The 22,394-nt window shown below is 50.9% G+C and overlaps 1 protein-coding gene across 2 annotated transcripts in view; it reads left to right on the top strand.

Annotated features, from left to right (window-relative positions):
- Positions 1-2,878: 2,878 nt before the first annotated feature.
- Positions 2,879-22,394, top strand: part of SIK3 (SIK family kinase 3) — an 83,862-nt gene continuing 64,346 nt past the window's right edge. For both annotated transcript variants that reach the window (XM_073657084.1, XM_073657085.1), the window contains exon 1: positions 2,879-3,106. In XM_073657084.1, the coding sequence (XP_073513185.1) occupies positions 2,954-3,106 (153 nt within the window). In that variant the 5' untranslated portion in view covers positions 2,879-2,953. The remainder of the gene's footprint in view (positions 3,107-22,394) is intronic.

The following is a 22,394-nucleotide window of genomic DNA, read 5'->3' on the forward strand; positions in this document are numbered from 1 at the left end:
CGAAGTGGTTGTATTTTCTTATTCTTATCTGGATTCACACTGAAACCGATCCATGGAAATCTTGGTCACTTAGAGGGGTTGTCCGAAATTAGGCTACAAGTCTGCAGTCACTCTACGAGACTGCAGACTTGTGAATCCTCACATTGCGTGCACTGCGCACTGTGAGGATTCTCTGGTGCTGGCACCGGGAGTGGGCAGTTATTGCAAACTTTTGGACCCTTCATCCAGAATAGTATTAGTGCGGTCAGACCCTGATGTTGGGGAGAGGCCGGGCTCACAGTCTCCATTCTAATTCTTCCCAAAGATGATGGTTGGGGTTGACGTCTTGGCTCCTCAGCACCAAAATCCCCCAGACATGTTTTTATGGAGCTTGTGCAGTGGGCACAGTCATGGGAAACAGAAAAGGGCCATCAGACGCCAGATAGAGAAGTGTGATCCGTCACTGCACAGAACACGTTTCCTCCAGAGTCCAGTGGTTGCGACTTTCATAGTTTCATAGTTTTAAGGTTGAAGGTAGACTTGACTTACAGTAAGTCCAACAAGATCAACCTATAGCCTAACATGTTGATTGTATAGAGGCAAAACTATGTTCTCATCATGAGCATGTATGCATTTTTAATGCATCCCATTATTTTACTAGCATTGGCAGCAGCTGCCTGGCACTGGTCACTAAAGTGGAGCTTGCCATCGACCCATTCACCCAAGTCTTTTTTACTGACAGTTTTACCCAGTGTTTTACAATTTAGTACTTAATTATACATGTTATTTCCTCTGCCTAAGTGCATGACCTTACATTTATCCCCATTAAAGCTTATTTGCCATTTATCAGCCCAAGCTTCTAGTTTACATAGATCCTCCTGCAATATAAAATTGTCCTCCTCTATGTTAATTACCCTGCAGAGTTTAGTATCATCTGCAAATATTGTAATTCTACTCTGTATGCCCCCTACAAGGTCATTAATAAATATGTTAAAAAGAAGAGGGCCCAATACTGACCCCTGTGATACTATTAATTGTGCCCCTGAGATTTCCATTGATAACCACCCTTTGTTTCCTATTACGAAGTAATTTCTTAACTCAGTTACACATATTATCCCCTAGTCCCATTTTTCTAATTTTATATTTCAACCTTTTGTGTGGCACCGTATCAAACGCCCTTGAAAAGTCCATATAGATAACATGTACCAGGGACAACGGGTCTAAATGAAAAACTTGGATTCATTGATTAAGACGCATGTCCCCATAACCGTAGTGTATGTTATACATTATATATAGTCACAACTATGTAAATACAGTTGGTATAAAAAGTCTACATGCCCTTGTTAAAATGCCAGGTTATTGTCCCGTAAAATAAAATCATAGCAAGAAGAATCATTTTAGAAGTTTTTCCACCTTTAAAGTCGCCCATAATCTGTACAACTTAAGTGAAAAATCCAATAATAAAGCACTAAATAATGTGGTTGCATAAATCTGCACACCCTTAAACTAACACTTTGAATTTCTGGCAGCATTCAGTCCTTTGGGTCAGAGTCTATGAACGCGTCACGTCTAGAATTGGCCATCTTTGTTCTCTCCACATCTGTCAGATTGCTCGGGGTGGGGATCTCCTGTGTACTGTGCCCTCTTCAGGTCACCCGCAGGTTGTCTCATGAATTCAGGTCAGGGATATTCTAAAACTTTGATTTTCTTCTGGCAAAGCCGGTAGCTTTGGGTCATTGTCATCCTGAAAGGTGAAAAAACTGACGGATATTTGGGATTTTTCATAATTCCCTCCATCTTGACTCTTAAAGCCTCAGTTGCATCTGCTGGAAAGCAGCCCCAAAGGAAAATGCTGCCTCCACCATGCCTCACTATGGGGATGGTGTTCTTTTAATGAAGGGCAGTGTTGGCTTTATACCTTTTGGAACAAGTTCCTCCTTGGTCTCATGAATCCATAACACGTTCCCACATGCTTTCAGCAGACATGATGGAGGTTTTGGTGAAGGGGCTTCCGTCTTACCCCCCGACCCCACATGAAATATATGGGAGGCAGTTGTCGCATGCAGGACACAACCAGAAATTCTTGCAGCTCCTCTAAAGTTGCCGTCGGCCTCTTAGCACCCTCCCGGACCAACTGTCTTCTTGTCTTTTCATCAGTTTTTGAGGGACGTCCAGTCCTGGGTAACATCACTTCTTGAAGACGTCTTCACAGTGTTCTTGGACATTGTTTTCTACCCTTCTCCTGACTGATAATTTTCCACTATGAGATCCCTTTGCTGTGTTGTCAGCTGATTACGGACCAGAAAAATGTCAGGAGAATCCTCCTAGAGCAGCGAAACTTTCTATGAGGTTAATCAGAGTCGATGTAAATGATGGCAGCCGTGCAGACTACCAGTAGGGAGAATACAGATGTTAGACCCCAATGCTCGGACTGGTTGCGTCTCTACCGATCCATGGAAATATACGCAGCTGTCGGGAGACCCCCAGCCAGTCCGAGCATTGGGGTCTGATCTGTACGGACGTCCTCTATGTGATTGGTTGATTCTGTACACAGCCACATCACTAATTAAGAGGGTGTCAACACTTATGCAACTACATTATTTTAATTTTATTATATTTTCATTTTCCCCACAGAATGATGTCACTAGGTTTCTCAGTGGATTTGTAGATTGTGGGCGACAAAAAGATTTATTTACATAATAACCACCTGACGTTTCACCAGGGGTGTGCAGACTTTTATAGTCACTATGTAGTGATACACTAGCCCCCCGGTGCACGAAGCCGCCGCGCTCTCCTCCAGTCAGCACTGAGGTGACTGACTCTGGCCGCGCGCCCGCACCGCTCTGGCTCCGCCCCTCCGCGCTCCCAGCCTCGTCAGCAGCCCCCGCCTCCCTCAGTGCTATCGTCAACAAGCCCCGCCCCGTGACGTCAGGCCGCGGTGTCCGCCGGTCAGACCGGGACTCGCTCGCACAAGATGGCGGCTACAGTGCCCGGGGGGACCGGGACCCAGCTCCCGCCGCACCGCTCAGCCCCGGCGAGGATCGGATACTACGAGATAGACAGGACAATCGGCAAGGGCAACTTCGCGGTGGTCAAGCTGGCCACGCACATCGTCACACGGGCAAAGGTAAGCGGGACTGAGCGGAGCCGGGGAGAAGCCTGCAGCCGGGGCGGGAGAGGGCGCTGTTATAGGCCGATTCATCAGGAGCCGGGGGTCCTGAGGGAGGGTGACAGCCTGCGATGAGCCCCCCCCCCCGAGACCGAGCCTGCGAGGAGTCCCCTCCCGAGAACGAGCCTGCGAGGAGTCCCCCCCGAGACCGAGCCTGCGAGGAGTCCCCCCCCCCCCCCGAGAACGAGCCTGCAAGGAGCCCCCCCCCCGAGAACGAGCCTGCGAGGAGTCCCCCCCCCGAGACCGAGCCTGCGAGGAGTCCCCCCCCCGAGACCGAGCCTGCGAGGAGTCCCCCCCCCCCGAGACCGAGCCTGCGAGGAGTCCCCCCCGAGACCGAGCCTGCGAGGAGTCCCCCCCCGAGACCGAGCCTGCGAGGAGTCCCCCCCCGAGACCGAGCCTGCGAGGAGTCCCCCCCCGAGACCGAGCCTGCGAGGAGTCCCCCCCCGAGACCGAGCCTGCGAGGAGTCCCCTCCCGAGACCGAGCCTGCGAGGAGTCCCCTCCCGAGAACGAGCCTGCGAGGAGTCCCCTCCCGAGAACGAGCCTGCGAGGAGTCCCCCCCGAGACCGAGCCTGCGAGGAGTCCCCCCCCCCCCCGAGAACGAGCCTGCAAGGAGCCCCCCCCCCGAGAACGAGCCTGCGAGGAGTCCCCCCCCCGAGACCGAGCCTGCGAGGAGTCCCCCCCCCGAGACCGAGCCTGCGAGGAGTCCCCCCCCCCCGAGACCGAGCCTGCGAGGAGTCCCCCCCGAGACCGAGCCTGCGAGGAGTCCCCCCCCGAGACCGAGCCTGCGAGGAGTCCCCCCCCGAGACCGAGCCTGCGAGGAGTCCCCCCCCGAGACCGAGCCTGCGAGGAGTCCCCCCCCGAGACCGAGCCTGCGAGGAGTCCCCTCCCGAGACCGAGCCTGCGAGGAGTCCCCTCCCGAGAACGAGCCTGCGAGGAGTCCCCTCCCGAGAACGAGCCTGCGAGGAGTCCCCTCCCGAGAACGAGCCTGCGAGGAGTCCCCCCCGAGACCGAGCCTGCGAGGAGTCCCCCCCCCCCCCGAGACCGAGCCTGCGAGGAGTCCCCCCCCCCCCCGAGAACGAGCCTGCAAGGAGCCCCCCCCCCCCCGAGAACGAGCCTGCGAGGAGTCCCCCCCCCCCGAGAACGAGCCTGCGAGGAGTCCCCCCCCCGAGACCGAGCCTGCGAGGAGTCCCCCCCCCCGAGACCGAGCCTGCGAGGAGTCCCCCCCCCGAGACCGAGCCTGCGAGGAGTCCCCCCCCGAGACCGAGCCTGCGAGGAGTCCCCCCCCCGAGACCGAGCCTGCGAGGAGTCCCCCCCCCGAGACCGAGCCTGCGAGGAGTCCCCCCCCCGAGACCGAGCCTGCGAGGAGTCCCCCCCCCGAGACCGAGCCTGCGAGGAGTCCCCCCCCCGAGACCGAGCCTGCGAGGAGTCCCCCCCCCGAGACCGAGCCTGCGAGGAGTCCCCCCCCCGAGACCGAGCCTGCGAGGAGTCCCCCCCCCGAGACCGAGCCTGCGAGGAGTCCCCCCCCCGAGACCGAGCCTGCGAGGAGTCCCCCCCCCGAGACCGAGCCTGCGAGGAGTCCCCCCCCCCGAGACCGAGCCTGCGAGGAGTCCCCCCCCCGAGACCGAGCCTGCGAGGAGTCCCCCCCCCGAGACCGAGCCTGCGAGGAGTCCCCCCCCCGAGACCGAGCCTGCGAGGAGTCCCCCCCCCGAGACCGAGCCTGCGAGGAGTCCCCCCCCCGAGACCGAGCCTGCGAGGAGTCCCCCCCCCGAGACCGAGCCTGCGAGGAGTCCCCCCCCCCGAGACCGAGCCTGCGAGGAGTCCCCCCCCCGAGACCGAGCCTGCGAGGAGTCCCCCCCCCCGAGACCGAGCCTGCGAGGAGTCCCCCCCCCCGAGACCGAGCCTGCGAGGAGTCCCCCCCCCCCCCGAGACCGAGCCTGCGAGGAGTCCCCCCCCCCCGAGACCGAGCCTGCGAGGAGTCCCCCCCCCGAGACCGAGCCTGCGAGGAGTCCCCCCCCCCCGAGACCGAGCCTGCGAGGAGTCCCCCCCCCCCGAGACCGAGCCTGCGAGGAGTCCCCCCCCCCCGAGACCGAGCCTGCGAGGAGTCCCCCCCCCGAGACCGAGCCTGCGAGGAGTCCCCCCCCCCCGAGACCGAGCCTGCGAGGAGTCCCCCCCCCCGAGACCGAGCCTGCGAGGAGTCCCCCCCCCCGAGACCGAGCCTGCGAGGAGTCCCCCCCCGAGACCGAGCCTGCGATGAGCCCCCCCCCCCGAGACCGAGCCTGCGATGAGGAGTCCCCCCCGAGACCGAGCCTGCGAGGAGCCCCCCCTCGAGACCGAGCCTGCGAGGAGCCCCCCCTCGAGACCGAGCCTGCGAGGAGCCCCCCCTCGAGACCGAGCCTGCGAGGAGCCCCCCCTCGAGACCGAGCCTGCGAGGAGCCCCCCCTCGAGACCGAGCCTGCGAGGAGCCCCCCCTCGAGACCGAGCCTGCGAGGAGCCCCCCCTCGAGACCGAGCCTGCGAGGAGCCCCCCCTCGAGACCGAGCCTGCGAGGAGCCCCCGCCCCGAGACCGAGCCTGCGAGGAGCCCCCGCCCCGAGACCGAGCCTGCGAGGAGCCCCCGCCCCGAGACCGAGCCTGCGAGGAGCCCCCGCCCCGAGACCGAGCCTGCGAGGAGCCCCCGCCCCGAGACCGAGCCTGCGAGGAGCCCCCCCCCCCGAGACCGAGCCTGCGAGGAGCCCCCCCCCCCCGAGACCGAGCCTGCGAGGAGGAGCCCCCCCCGAGAACGAGCCTGCGAGGAGGAGCCCCCCCCCCGAGAACGAGCCTGCGAGGAGGAGCCCCCCCCCCCGAGAACGAGCCTGCGAGGAGGAGCCCCCCCCCGAGACCGAGCCTGCGAGGAGGAGCCCCCCCCCCGAGACTGAAAGGAGCCCCCCCCGAGATCGAGCCTGCGAGGAGCAGCCCCCCCCTCCGAGACCGAGCCTGCGAAGCCCCGTGCCACGAAGAACCCCCCAGTCATCGAGGAGACCAACAGCTGGCGAGAAGGCCACCACACCGTCATATGTTCACAGGGAGCTTAGTGTGAGGGGCCCGGTGCTCCCCTGTTATCACCTGGTGGCCCTGCATTATCCACGCCATCACTCCTCTGCCTGGTGGCCCCACACCTGCTGGCTCTGCGTCATCACCCGCCTGATGGCCCTGCATTATCCACGCCATCACCACCATTTGGTGATCCTATGTCATTTGCATCATCACCTGCCTGGTGACCCCGTGTACTCGTGCCTAATCACCTGCCTCGTGGCCCCGAGTCATATGCATCCTCACCCGCCTTTTGGCTCCAGGTTATCCATGCTGTCGCCCTTGTCTGGTCCCCCTAATCTCCATAGTCACTCTCCATTTGATCCTGCACCTGATCTCCCTCCGGGTGGCCCCCGTGTTATCCATGCCTTCACCCCCACCTGGTGGCCCCGCATCATCTGCGTTGTTACTCTTATTTTAGGTAGGAGCAGCAGGTGATTGGCCCAGTGGTGTGATGGTGGGGCTGCTGCTCCCCCCTTTTTACATTTTTGCTGCGTTTTTTTTGTGGTCACCCTCTTCTTCTACATAGGACACTTGGTTACTTTCTAGTATTTGGTGATCAGACACAATGTACTTTATGGGGGGTATACTAGGGACCCTGCTGATTGCAGGGTGAAGGCACCACTTATCAGACCTGCTCCGTGCCCTCCGGTGAGAATTGTCAAGTCTTTGGATTATGAGATCCTTGCTCTTATTTCTTGGAGATGAGGGTACGTTTGGCATATGATGGTGACGCCGCTGTGTGCCCCACCGGGTCATTGCTTTGTGTCTGTGCCGTTTACCGTTGATGTTACCATTCACTTTTGCGGTATCGTGTGTCCCGATGTACAGGAAGCATCAGAGTATTTCTAATTTTGGCTTCTGGACACTTTCTGAGATGTTGGGAGGCGGTACAAGATGTATTTGGGATGAGTTTGGGCCCTTTGTGGAGTAAGTTGAGCTCTTCAGTGACTGTTTTGTGAGGTTCTAGAGTTTTCTGGGTGTAATGAATGGATGAGATTAGACGGTTTCTATTTTGAGGAGCCGTTCTCATTAATTTGTTGCTGCTCCGTTCCTCAAGTATATACAATTGTTCCTCCTCTCTTTTCACATGTAAATGTCCAATTCTGCATCATGTTTCATCTGTTCCAAATATAGGACTCCCAATAAGGGGATATCTGCACCCCTCGCCCAGAAGACCCCAGCAGCCCAACGGGGCTTTTGAGCAAAATGGTTCTCAGGACCTCAATCCCATTTGTCCATAGCCGGACCATGAAAACTTCCTCGGCCGGCATTCGAATGCTTGTTGTGATGTCTAGACTTGGGGCGCACATGGACGCCGGAACAGGGTCCCTGCAAATCTTTTTGATGAACTCTATCCACCACTAAACATTCAAAAAGCATCCGGCATCCTGTAAAATAAGTCACCCTAGCAATTCCCTGCTGGACCCCACGCTTCCTCCTCCGGGTGTCAGTCACTGGCCAGAGCCGTGGCCATGCTCATAGGAGACTGTGTGACTATGAAAATGGAGGCAGGAGTTAGAGTTGATGAATTTACCTTTAGTGTTAAAAAATAAAAAGCGAAAAATTGCAAATATGTTTTGCCCCGAGGTTCTGCCAGGCCCCATAGACCACACGGCATTGGCACATTTTAAGAGTTGTGTGGACGGCCTTTATCTTTTACGGGAACATATCAGTAATGTTTTTTGTTTGCAACTCTTTTAAGGAAACACCAATTGTCTATTTTGCTTCCTGGCGTCCGCCAGCACCGGTTTATCCGACCATGTACCGGTGGTTTATATATAGGAGCTTATTGTACATCCATAACATTTTCAGACGCCTACACTTGCAAATTGTGATTTTGAGACCTGAAACTATATGCGAGCAGTCGGTAGTCTATACATAATGCCGATGAGTGTGCACGGTAAGGCCAGGTTCACACCTCCATATAAAAAATCAGCAGAAAATTCAGGGTTGTTTTTTTTTTCTCACTTGTCATCCGTATACAGTCCATTTTTTTTTTCAGAAGCAGCTCTTAAAGAAGTTGTAGACTAATTTTTCATTGATGCCCTATCTATAGGATAGGGCATCAATGTTTGATTGGCCGGGGTCCCGCATCCTGCACCCCCGCCCAATAGCTGTTATCGGTGCTGGCGGCCGCAGCCGACGGCCGGAAGCACTTACTTGCGGTGCTTAGCCGGCCATCTGTAGTGGCTGCCACGGGGTACTGCACATCCACCTCCTGTTCAATTCAGTGGGAGGCGGATGTGTAGTACCCCGCTGCACCCACTACAGCTGGGCGGCTAAGCACCACAAATAAGTACTGCCGGCACCGATAACAGCTTATCGGCGGGGGCGCCAAGTGCGGGACCCCAGCCGATCAAACTTTGATGCCCCATCCTATGGATAGGACATCAATGAAAAAGGAAAAAGTAATGGACAAAGTTATTTAATCATTTACAGGACTATTAACAGTTTCCTGAATTGCAATGTATCTGTAAAAAATCAGAAGTTCTACTATGGCTCCGAACGGCGTCCATTTTATTTTTTTTTTTTTGGCGCACCCATAGACTTGAATGAAACTAGAACAGGTGACGATTTTTTTTTTCACATGCAAATTCGGTCAATAAAACAAAAAAAAGTGCATTGCCCAATTGAATAACATTGGTCCGAGTTTGATCCTTTTTTTTTTTACGTTCAAGCGGTCGCGTGAACGAGACCTAACTGTAAGGAAACAAAACGATCAACTAGCTTCATCATCGATCGGTGCTTGTCACAGGTCATATCCACAACCCTGGTCCAATATTCATTTACTTCCCATGGCTACGAATGGCGATGCTTGTCAGTACCGTCAGCTTTATGCTGAAATGACACTTTCCTGAATGCATCGCACAGATCTGTGATGATTTTACAAACGGAATGTCTGTGATGTCACCAGAGACAATGTTGCATAACTGCTTATGAAATCTTAAAGGGAATCTTTTAGCAGGTTTTTGCTATGTAATCTGAGAGCGGCATAATGTAGTGGCAGAGACACTGATTTCAGCGATGTGACTTATTACGCTGTGTTTTGCTGTTTCAATGCTATCAGTGTTTTATCAGCAGATTATCACTACAGGATTAGTGTGGGCGGGGTTATACAGGGCTCGGCATTCTGAGCTGTGCTACATCTGCAGCAGAGAAAACAGGGATTGTATCAAAATGACAGAAAGCAGGCCAGAAAGTGACACATCGCTGGAATCAGGGTCTCTGCCCCTACATCATGCTTCTCTTAGATTCCATAGCAAAACCTGCTGACAGATTCCCTTTAAAACCTGGACGCTTTTTCTTAAGTGAGTTAGTTACGTGTGAAAAATGCGAAATGTGTTACAGTAGTAGCATTGTGGCTTGGAGTTTGCCAAGCTTCATCCACACACAGCATAAAAAGTTTACAGCTCTGATATTCAATCCGCAGATTATCACAGCTGAATTTTTATAAAGCACAGGCTCAAATTGTGCCGCAAGCGCCCAGCATGTGCTCCAAAAAATCTGCAAAGAAGGCCGCACCTTTTAGGCTATGTTCAGATGCAGCTTTATTTCTTTTCTGCAGCCAAAACCTCCACTTTTGTCAGGGAAAGAGCTTTCCTGTTTTTCAGTATTTTCATTGCGATTTCGCTGCTTTTTTTTTTAAGCGTTTTTTTTTTTTGGTGCATTGTTTAGGTGCGAATTATATATGTGCTTGGTCTACAGTATATTTCTAGTAAAGTTAGCTATATTGATAGAAAAAACACTTTAAACAGTGAAAATGCAATTAAAAATGCTGTTGCGTTTTTTGCAGCATCTTTTCCCTTTCTCGTTGCGTTCTATGGGTGAAAAAAAGTGCTGCAGACGCGCTGCCGGGGCTGGAGCGCTGCCGGGGCTGGAGCGCTGCCGGGGCTGGAGCGCTGCCGGGGCTGGAGCGCTGCCGGGGCTGGAGCGCTGCCGGGGCTGGAGCGCTGCCGGGGCTGGCGCGCTGCCGGTGCCCCCCCTATTAGACTCATATGGACACAACCTTTAAGTTTGATCCCAGAAAACCCCTTTATTTTGTGCCTTTGAAGCTTCTGATCATTTTCATCACTGAGACCTGGAGTTCTTCCCACCACCTGTTTCTTTCCGGCCGGGTTTCTAGGATCACGTTCAGATCCTCTGCTTTTTAGGCAGCCGGCGACATAGATCCAGTAGCTCCATGATCAGGTTGCAGGACGGGATCCTGACATGTATATTTGTCATCTGATTCCTTCCCAAATATTTCCGAGTTGTAAACACTGTACCGCACCTCCGGCATTTTTCTGTCCTGGAGCTTGTAGCGCTCGGCGTTTGCTTTCTAAGTACACCCGGTGATGTGCCGCGTAGACTCTTATTCTCCTCGGCTTGAATAGCCTTTTTGGCTTGGAGCTGGACTTGTGGTTAATGTTCTTGTATCGTGTCCTCAGGTTTTTAGTGCCGGATCTTACAAGTCGCAGTACAGCAATGAAAATAGATGACAAACAATGACACTTATTTTTCTACAGCATTTTTTTTATTTTTTTTTATATACCCCACTTAATCTCCGGAGAACAATTAGGCCTTTGCTAGTGGAATTTTTGGGAAGTAAATGGAAAACAGTTTATTCCTAAGAGGAAGTGTCACTCAGCGAGCGTTTTGAAGAAGCAAAAGTCGCCCCGGTTTTAGATGTTGTTACTTGCAGAAATCGAGCTTTAATTTCAGCTCACTTCAGTCGATGTCGACTGGTCAGAATTTTAACAAGGTTGCACAACAGCTTTGGGGACTTGATAACTCAGGGCATCCATTTGGCATGGGACTGCAGCAAGTCACATATTGCATTGCTTTACTGCAGAGAGAAACTACAACTGCATCTAATGTGCTCCTATTGAATCTATAGACCCCCATACATGTTCGAGGGGTTATCCGGGCATCTAATATTGTATAGCTATCCTTTGGCTAGGTCATGAATATCTGATCGGTTGGGGTCCTATTTTTCTTGAATGTTAGCTGATGTTTTCAGAGCGAATAACTGCTGATTGGTGGGGTGTCAGGGGTCCACCGATCGGATACTGATGACCTATTCCAAGGACTCAACCATATTATCAGTCCGAGAGCGATCCAACAAAACATGGAATTACATTTGGACCAATGTTAATCTATGGGACCTTGCATATGTCCGATTTTTTTTTTTTTTTTTTCCCTTGGACCGTGTCTGTCCAAGAAAAAAAATCGCAGCATGCAGATTTACAACCAATATTTGTCCATGCAAGTCAATGAGTGCACCGAAAACATCGGACCACACTGGGATGACATCTGAGTGCTGTCCAATTCTCACGGACTGACAGAATGGAGAAATCTGTCCTCGCTCTGTCCTCGCTCTGTCCTCGCTCTGTCCTCGCTCTGTCCTCGCTCTGTCCTCGCTCTGTCCTCGCTCTGTCCTCGCTCTGTCCGTCTAGTCCTAGATTAAGAATAGGCCATGAATATTAAATATCTGGTCCCTGACCCTTTAAGTGCGCAGAAGCTCACACATATCCAGTGTGTATGTTGGCCTCGACTCTTTCCCAACATCATCTGTGAAGAGTTGCCTGTGCTATTGATATGGCCTTTTGATAGGTCGTTAATATCAGATCAGTGGGGTCCAACACCTGACACCCCCATCACTCAGCTGTCGAATGTGAACAGCGCAGGAATAGCACGTCGTGGCCGTTGGCGGAGATCTGCACTTCCGCTCCCATTCAGCTGAGGATAGGTCATCAGTAGAGGTGATCGGATGGATTCGCAGGACTCTGGTCCAGGTCAGTGCTACCTGCTGACTAGACGGGAGTCCTGCGAATCGTTTACCATCGACGTCACCAGCGCAGCACTTGATGTGTCAGGGCTGGCGAAACGTTGTGTGTGACATAACGCACAGAGGATGTCACCACTGATCTGGACTTTGGACCGGAGTCCCGCGTATCGTTTTGCTCATCTCTAGTCATGGGAATCCTAAGGCTGGAAAACCCTTTTTTAAAGGTTTTTTTTTCCATCACTGGGATAACCCCGCCTTGAATGCATTAATGCTGCAGAAAAAAAACAAAAAAACATTATGCTTGTCTCTTGCTCTGACACCGTTCCAGCGATGTAGGCATTAGGTTTTTCGGCACTCGCGTGACATTGTTATACCACGTGAGCACTGCAGCCGATCAGTGGCCGCTCATGTGCTCGCAATCTCCCCTGCAAGAAGCTCAAGAGTCCGGGAGAGGTGTGAGAGCTGCAGCCAGTTTGCATTATTGCTGTTTTTAAACTGGTGAACACAGTATTTAAGAAGGGGTTGTACAAGTAGTGGAGGACTTCTTTGAAGCATCTTGGCTCTGCAGGGCATTTTTGGAACGTCAGGGTTTCCGTGAATTGGATTCTCGCTTCTCATAAAGAGATGACAGAAGGAGGCTGGCTTAGCTGCTACAATGAGCTTGACAGCCAGCTCCACGCCACCGAGACAGAACAGGAAACGCTCCCCCTTGTAGAAAAGGAGCTGGAAGGTGGGATTATGGGAGGCTTGCTTTGGGTCTTCAAATGCTTTAAGGGGGGTGTTCCAGAGAATTAAAAATTTTGATTAAAAAAAAATGACTCGTCCTGCCCAATCCTCTGCAGGTCCTGCCCATCCTGCCCACTGCTTACTCCATGCTCATTAGTCTTTGATTCCTGGTCCCGTACCAGAAATGGTGGTAATGCCCCCTTAACCAGTCTCTGTCTGAGGTGGGTCACTGCTGCAGACAATCATTAACTTTGCAGGAATTTGTGGACATTTACACGTTGCAGTATTTTTTAAGCACTTTTTACAGTAAGTAAATGTTTTGTCCAATCTTTATGTACTTTTTAACCACTGTAATTGCCTGTAGATCGGTGGGGGTCCGAGTCCTGAGATCCCTGCCAATTGCTCAAAAAATTACCAGCAAATGCTCTTTCACATGTTACTTTTTTTCTCATACGAGTGCTATGTATTTTTCACGGTTGTCACTCGTACCCATTTTTTTTGTGCACAGAGTGGTTACCGCAATATTGCGGAAACATGTCCGATCTTCATCTTAGTGTTGGCTCAAAATTGACAATGCAAGTCTATAGGCCCGTGAAAAAAGTGGACAACTCTCAGATGCCATCCAAGTGCTGTCTGTTTATTGATGGACGCTAGACAGAAGATAAACCGATGAAACTTTGACTAAACTCTGATAGTAAAAACTGACACTGACCACTCTGATCAAAAAACACTGATAAAACGCCGACTGATTTTCTTGTGTGATAAAATCACTTGCGTCTAAATAAGGGCTCGTACACACTTTAGATTTTCTCATACGAATGCTATCTGCGGTTTTCATGGACAGCACTCATACCTATTATATTTTGTAGGGCTGTGCACATGTCCGATTTTTTTTATTTTTTTTTTCCTTTGGACCTGCGGAAAATATTGGTGACGTGACCGATTTTGGTTCGAGCGTCGGATCAAAATCTGCAATGGAAGGCTATTTGACCATGAAATAATCGGTCCGCACTCTGACTTTTATGGGCTGTCAGAATGGAGAAGGTGGAGAATTTTTTTTGTTCCCACTCTGTTCCCACTCTGTTCCCACTCTGTTCCCACTCTGTTCCCACTCTGTTCCCACTCTGTTCCCACTCTGTTCCCACTCTGATCCCACTCTGATCCCACTCTGATCCCACTCTGATCCCACTCTGATCCCACTCTGTTCCGACTTTCGTACGTGGAATAATTGGACTTCTGAGTGAGACACTCGGCTCAAACTCTAAAGCGATCGTGAGCCGAATGTCATGCTGCTGTGATCCGATCCTCCTGCATGCAAGAATTAGATAACAGGTGAGGAGGAGAGATTAATCTCTCCATCGCCGATCTCACTGTATATCGGACTGCACTCGGATGACATCCAAGTGCAGTCCGATGTTTTACGCACACTTTGACCTGTGCTGTGCGAGATTTGTTGGCAATCGCTGCATGCTATGATTTTTATTCTCATGAAAAGAAAAGTCGCAGATCTGCTCTGCCTCTGGTCACTCTGGTCAGAGTGCAGTGTGCGATTTTCTCGCATTGCACTCCTCCGTATTATACGCCAGTGTGAACGAGCCCTGAGATAGGAGTACGGATTAATAAGAAAGCTGAAGGCATCCGTACTCCTGAGCTGGACACTTCTTGTGATCTTCTCAGCACTGGATCAGGGCCTCAGACCTGCACCCCCACAAATCTACGGGTAATTAAAAAGTCTGAATAATACAAAATAAAGATAATGTAAAGGTTTCCTTTCTCTGTATCTCCTGGACTTCGGCTGCTCAGGCTTCTGTCTCTTCCCTGCGCCGCGGCGCTCTTTGCTCGTTCTGCCACTACTTGTCTGGTGTGACAGACAGGTTGTTGTGACTGTTGGCAGCGGTGAGGTGCCATGTTATCATGCACATGGTTAGCCATGCCTCAGGGTATTTTTTTTTATATCTTTTTGCACAAGTGCCTTTTGTTGGAGCAGAGCTCGGTGTAATGAGATGTGACCCCTCGGATCAGGTGGGAGCGCTGGCAGCACTGTGCCCGCTTTGTGCCCTGTTACGTGTCTGTTTTCCGCCTCTGGCCGCGGCGGTGGAAGCCATAAGCTTGTTTTCCTGTTTGCCAGGGGTTGACTTCAGCAGCGGTGCAGCGCGCTCGGATGAGAGCTTCCCAGTCATTGTCTTCACAGACCATGCCAGACTAAAGAAAACAAGGGAGGCATTGACTGGAATTCATCTCCTGGAGTGTGCACAAGGCCGGCCATTATGCCAGCTTCCTGCAGCACAGAAATATTAGGTGGAGATTTGTCTGCGAGACCCCCGTTCTCTTGGTCAGTCTCCCCTCTCACCTCTTCCACCTTCACGTTGTTATGAAAGCCGGGAATCGCTGACGTAAAGCTCTAGTGTTTGCAACTAAACCAATTTGCTGATTTTTGACATTGCTTTGTGAGTATTCACACTTGGCAGTGGTTCAACGAGCTTAAAGGGGTTGTCCATCCACCTTCCTTTAAAAACCTACTTTAAAATGATAGCAAGAAGTAATTCCCCACCTTTCCCGCCATCACTGCCCCTCTAACTCTTCCCTGGTCCCTCTTTTTCATGCTCCAGCAATGCTGTGTCCGTACGATCATGTGACCTCCCTCCAGCCAATCACTGCAGCGCTGATGTCATCACCACTGAGGTCAAATGTCGGCTGGAGCGAACCCAAATATCCATTTGTCAGTCATGTATGGATGTGAGGAAGGCATCCCACCGATCTGACCCAGGGTAATGAGGACGGAGCGGGCCTGACGCCGCAGCTGTTGCCTTTGGCTGTGTAGGAACCATGAGACGCTGTCAGCTGACGGCTCACATAGGCTCGGTTGTGGCCGGCCTTCTGTGGTTGTCTGTGAACTTGGAATATCATTGATGGGGAGAAATCTGAGGCATACCAATGATCTCATGGGTGGAAGACCTTGCATTCCTCTTAAATACAAAGCAGGGTTTCTTGCAGTGACTGCTGTCTTGTTTTTCTTGATAAGTGTGTTTAACCAGGCGATTGGTGCCGGCCCCTTCCTACAGAGCCCTTCCTAGTGTGACTAGACCTAGAGTGAAATGACGGGGGGCCGGTTTCCCCTGCCGGGGCGGCGTCTGGGGGGCCGGTTTCCCCTGCCGGGGGGCACTTGACTGTATTAATAAAGTTTTGTCAACGTCAAATACCAGGAACTATAAAAATAAAGCTTCATTTTAAGCATGACATACCAAGAAAAGACAACCGCAGCGATAATAACGTAATGGATAAAAAAAACCTGGATAAATTGCAGCAAGAAAATTCTCGGGTGTTTGCTAACTGCACCTTTTATGCAGCCTAAAAAGAGATCAGTTATTGTCCGGTCACCCCCTTGTGTAAGAGTGTCTGAGGACGGATCCATTGTAGGAACGATTGACGGTCCCGTACAGTTTGCATCGGCTCCTTGCGTTCAGTCTCAGTCTGGTGGCCGTGTTATATCGTGGGTCGGCGCTAGTTATTACCAGCAATCTGCCCTGGAATCGGCAGGAGGAGCCCGGCCTTCCTCGCTTCCTTCCACTCGATGTGGCTCAGAGCAGTGAATTTCTTAACAAATAGTCTTCTCGTTATAAATAACAGTTTCTGACACAGAAGGTGAAATCTCATGGATCGCGGTCTCTGGAGATGACATTAGGTGTCTCGGGGGATCACTATGGATCGGGCAGGTGCTGGAGTAATTATCCTTCTGCCGCAGTATAAATAAGCGTTACTTAGAAAGGAGCTTTAACCTTCAAGGAAATGTTTTCTACCTCTAGGTTTGGGGGCCACCAAACCACCAGCAACTGGAGATCTAGGGTCCCAAATGTGCCCGTGGTACAACCGGTTTGACTTATCTGGTAGAAAAAGGAGTCCATCAGCAGCGGGCCGAGGATAGGATACTTTAATGCATACAAAATAGTATTGATATTACAATATTTGGGACAACCATTATAAGTGCATTTACATCCATCCGTGTTTTTTTTTTTTTTTCCAGAGCACATTCGATAATCACATTGGAGGGATTTGCACGGCAAGTTCCTACTGTCCTACACTGTAGAGACCTATGGGTGATAGATTATTGTAGGTGCAGCATTACAGCTCCGTACAGATCTGAATAAAGCCGTAATACGGCAAGGCTGACTGTCATAGGCACATACATTGACAGCTATGCTTCTAAGGGGGGATGCTCTCAGAATATAGAAGGTGAACAAGCCTATAGGCCGACATTGTGCCTGTGTGCTGTCAGTAATATGAACCGAAAATACCTTAAGATCAACCAGCCTGTCGAGCCCGCCGTCGGCCGGGCCTGTCGAGCCCACCAAAATAGACGGGCTCGGCCAACGGTCTAATTTCTGATGGTCGGGTGGAGATGTTGATTGGGCATGTCTGATGTCAGACGGTCGCATTGTTCTCCCTGGCTTTCTCATAGAGAACACATGGGCGCTCGGCCGAGAGTTGGCCAAAATGGCTGTCAAACTAACGATCGGCCGAAGCGTTGTTCTATCGACAGTCATCTGTTGTGTTATGGATGGCCGTAGGTGTAAATAATCATCCTAAATAGCCAATTTCCACAGGACTAGCTGACCATCTAATGTGTATGGGGTCTTACCTCGATGACGAATGTTGTGGAGATTTAGATTGGGTAGTTTGTTTTCGACATGTCTGATCTTTTTGCTTTCGGAGATATAACATGCATGCTCCACCGAGCAGAGCATACACGTGAATGAGTGGACTCAGATGACACGTGGCTAGCCTTCACGTGGGTTTACATTTAGGCGGATCAACGATGTAGCAAGTTGATCTGTGTTCGCGTAATGCCCTTTATTCAGGGACTGTTGCTGCTCTATGGGGGACCGTTAAAGGGGTTGTCAGGTCAAATTGATATTGATGACGGTTACTTAGAGAACCCCCCCCCCCCCCAGGATCATTTGGTCCGTAAACAAGATCCCCTGTTTACACCCGGGCTGTCAACAACTTTGTCTTCAGGGCCTGTGGAAGTGATCAGATCGGCCGATCGGCAGCAGGTTTGCACCGTCGGACCCAGGATCAGGCCACTGTCTCCGTAAGAGGCCATGTGCTCATTTTCATAGCAAATAATTTTAGAAACCCGGGAATTCCCTATAAAGTTGTCTAATTCCTATAATTCTCCATTTGTCACGTCTACAGCTACTGTAGTTCTGTTATTTCTGTCCGGTCGGACTGCAGCGCTGACGAGAATTCATTATTAAGCAATATTCAGATTAACGACAAGTGCTGAGGCCGCGGCTTTCGGTCTTTCTTGCTCGCTCCACCTTGGTGCTGCGGCTGCACTGCAGGGTTCATATAGGACAGCGGCGCCCCCTGCAGCCACCACAGACCACCCGATCACTAGGTGCCCTCTGCTTAAGCGCTCAACCTGCAAATATTTCCTGACAAATCAAACATTTTACTTTCATGGGGGTCAACAAGGACTAAGACCCCCACCAATACCAGAGCAGTGAGGCTGCAGCAATCCACTAAGTAGCCAGTTATCCAAATGATTCAGTTCACCCAAAAGGAGCCAGAATATCCATCACTAAGACTTTCTGAGGTTTAAAGGTTCTTCAATGTGTAGACCCCTAAGCTGTTCAGACCGGGCAATGCTCTATGGGAAACAGATATGCAAATTAGCCATTCTCCAAGATGGAAGAAAGCCGCTTATAGGAGGCAGATACCCATGTCGCAAGATCCAATGGTTAGACATTGACTTGCGATGTCGTCACCTCCTATAAGTGGCGCTAGAGAGCCCTTTTTTCTTTTCTCTGAGAGCTAATTTGCATTTTTTTCCCCCCAGAGAGCATTAAAGGGGTTGTCCGGTGTTTTTAAATCGGTGGCTTTTCCTTAGGTAATCAGTACTAGATCAGTCGGGGTGCGACACCCGGCTCCTCTGCCGATCAGCTATTCACGGTGCGATGTCATCAGTTGCAGCTCAGCGCCATCTACTGCAAAGTGGCCGCTGCCGGTACTGCTTATTCGCCTCTAAGGGTGGATCGGCGGACGGAGCTGTGCTGACAATATCCAGCTGGCACCAGGATTAGCTGATCTGCAGGGTGCCGGGTATCGCACCCCCAATCATCTGGTATTGAAGACCTATGTAACGGGTATCGGTCGACCCTTTTATAGGCCTCTTGCTCAGTCACCAAGTACCTTGCTGGCTAATCCGGTGACCGAGGACATTTCTAGGTCCTTTTGGTTATCTCGCCCCCTCCCCTGTTAATAAATCCGGCGGCCAGCAATCTTCACGTCTCGGTTACCGCCCCTCCATCCCTTATACCTCGGATGCAGCGATTAAGAATAATTTACAGTGGCCCGGCTGCTGATATGCAGAGCGCGCTCCTTCTCCTGAAGTTAAATGAAAGCTGCAATATAAGGCCCCTGGGAGGCAACTAATGAATTTTTGGTATCTGGGAATGTAAGAAAAGCAAAGGAGGAGGAGGGGGTGTTCAATGACGCCTAATAAACAAGCAGCCGACATCAGGTCCGCGCTCCGTGTAGGACGATAGATAGTGTTGCCTGGAGACTCTTTCCACCGAGTTTCTGCAGATAGCATTAGATTGCAGCTTGCCACTTGGGCTACCGCTTCGGGTTTGTGTGCGGTCAGACAGTAGCAGCATTGTGACTGGGATTTTATCTAATCTCATCCTCATGCGGCGTACACAACAAATACAGCATAAATGGAGCAATCGGTGGGAAATCGATTTCCACTGCGGATTATCATTGCATGCGGTGAAGTTATCTGCACGATTTCAGCAGCAAAATTCTACCAACGTTTTCTAAATCAGTCGGAATAACTGCGGCATTGCGGCTGATTCACCTCCTGTTATTATACTGATGCAATTTCCAGGCTTTAAAGGGATTGGGAAAAGTTTGGGAAGTTATCACTTATCTGTGAGATGGGGGGATAACTTTCTGGACCCCTACTGATCTGTCAGTGCTATAGTTGGGGGATGATGTGTAATCTATAAGATATTAATGACCCATCAATATCGGAAATGTACGGGTCTGACAATCGGCACTGCAGATTTCACCCTTTGCAGCAAATAGGCCCCATGTGGGCGAGGACCTGACTTTGGCTCATGGACGGGGGTCTTACAGGCCATATGGACAGAGGTTGTCTTTAGGAGTTGACCCCTTTTGATACAAGGTGAAGTGTTCCCAAAATCTGTTGATTTTGCTGCAGTAAAATGGGCTCGCAGGTGGAGGAGCCCCTGATTCTGGCTCCTAGAGGGGGGGTTCCCTAGGCCATATAGACAGGAATTGTCTTTAGACCAGATGAGGTATAAGATACCCCGAAAAAAATGTAGCGGGGGGGGGGGGGGGAGCAAAACTGTTTAGCGATGCCACCATGCTACCTCCCGCCACATCAGAGAGCTGCACCTGCGGTACGAACATCTGCTCGCAATTGAGGGGGAGCGATGCGGCCGCGCTGCGCTGTCTGCACACCAACAGATGGAATTCAGAGGACGATCTGTGGTTCATTTCGACAAGCTGTGATTGCCGCTGCGAACATTACGCAGGTGGGCTTGGTTTCGGTGTAACGCGTCTTTGTGAATTTTGATAAATGCAGCTGCATTTTTTCCTTTTCCCAGCGTGAATGTGCGGTGCGTGTACAGTCAGTGTGTGATGCACTGCGCCAGCCACTCGCTGCATTTATTGTGTATCCTGTATCCAAGCAACACATGGATCAGATGCTCTGACGCTTCCTGGAAACGGCATTCCTGGTGCGAGACTGACACCGTGAACGGCTGCTTTCCTTTTTCCAGCAAGCCTCTCTACCCACTCTACCCACGCCGTCCAACCAGCTGCTGCCCCCGCTCCCACCCACACCTCTAATTAGCCTGTTTACCTGTTTCCTGTCCTTTTCACTACCTATGTCATCAGCCTCGCTCCCGTACAACTCGCATTGTTCACCCTGTGCTTTATCGTCTCGTTCCCTACGGACAGTCTGAAATATTTTGTAAATTCGCATTCACCTTCCCCCTCCAAAAAAAAAATTGAATCTATATATTGCAAAATGACCTAATCCTCAATGACATGGGAGGATTTAAAGGGGAACCTTTTTGCGTATGAACGTAGTGCTATAGCTGTGCAGCTGCTTGTCCCCCCTAAAAAAAAAACCCCAAAAAAATGTTTGTGTTTTTTTTGCAGAGATCTGATGTACCAATCCGGAGAAACTTAGCTTAGAAGCCATATGCAAATGAGGCTGTGAGTGCATTGTGGGCGTACCAACTTCTAAGTGCATAGACACACCCCTTCCCCCAGTATGATTTGCATATGACTTCTATACTAGATTGGAACATCAGATCTTTGCAAAAAAAAAAAGTATCTGCCCCTATCCAGGCGTAATGTTACTTTTAATGTTTTAAGTTGTAAAAATAAGCTGATAGGTTCTCTCTGACAATCAACCAGTTAATTATTATTTCTGCCCCCCCCTCATGTCGAAGCCATAAATACAGTACTACTGTAACTAAATGAGAGCTCCCTTTAATTTGGATTTAAAAGGAATCTGTTAGTATGTTTTTGCTATGTAATCTGAGAGCAGCATGAAGTAGGGGCTAAGACGCTGAATCCGGTGATATATCGCTTACTGGGCTGCTTGCTGCAGTTTTGACAAAATCACAGTTTTCTCTGCTGTATATGTAGCAGAGCTCAGAAGGCTGAGACATGTATAACCCCGCCCACAGCACTGGAAGGCTGCCTATCAGCAGTAGAGGCAGGGTTACACAGATTAGCTGGGCTGGCTTGCTGGTGACACCTAGTCCTGCAGTGATAATCTCCTGCTGATAAAACACTGATTATATTGAAACTACAGGAAGATGCATATGGTTGGAATCAGGCTCTCTGCCCCTTCATTATGCTGCTCTCAGATTCGATATAAAAAACCTGCTGCTGGATTCCTTTAAAGCATCTTTAAGTATTTTTTTTTTTCTGCTGTAAAGTTTTCTAAACTGCAGCAAAAAGCTGCTGTATGTACCCGCCGGCCCTACACATCGGCATGTTTCTGGTTAATAATGTGCTGCCAATAATGATATTTTTCTGGCCGGCACAAACCATCTGATCATCTGATGAATGAGCGGTTTTGCTTGTTCTTTGTGATCGCTGGTTTACAAAAGGCCGAGAATTGGGAAGGAGCGATGTTACACGCTCATTTATAGGGATGGGCGGATCGATTCGGAGGACTCCAGTCCAGCCGCCAGGTCGGTAGTCTGCCGGTAGTCTTTCTGCGAGACTTCGGGATCCCCGGTGCCGGCTTTTGATTAGCCCGGCTGGCTCGTTCACACCCTGGACTTAGAGACCCCTCACAGTAGGTGGATCTGGTGATTGATCTCAGACCCAACCAATCCTCATCTCCTCTGATATCATCAAGAGACCCCCATTCACATTAGACGGTTGAAAATGGTGACTTCGTCCAGCTTTTGTCTGGTGTCTCCGGGCGCCTTATTTTCCTGATCATGGTGTCCTTCACCCATTTCCTCTGCTGATCGCAGCTTCTATAGGATCCTAAATTGAATGCAAACCATTAGGGGTCTGAATGATCGTAGTGATAATTCTGTGCCCCCCATACAGGCTGCATGACACGGTGATAGAGCATCGATCAATGTGCTGTCATTTTGATCGGCGCCCGATACCCTCTGAC

The sequence above is a fragment of the Phyllobates terribilis genome, unplaced genomic scaffold (assembly GCF_046119375.1).
Source record: "Phyllobates terribilis strain yellow unplaced genomic scaffold, ASM4611937v1 Scaffold_12__6_contigs__length_324123572, whole genome shotgun sequence".
Taxonomy (NCBI): Eukaryota; Metazoa; Chordata; class Amphibia; order Anura; family Dendrobatidae; genus Phyllobates; species Phyllobates terribilis.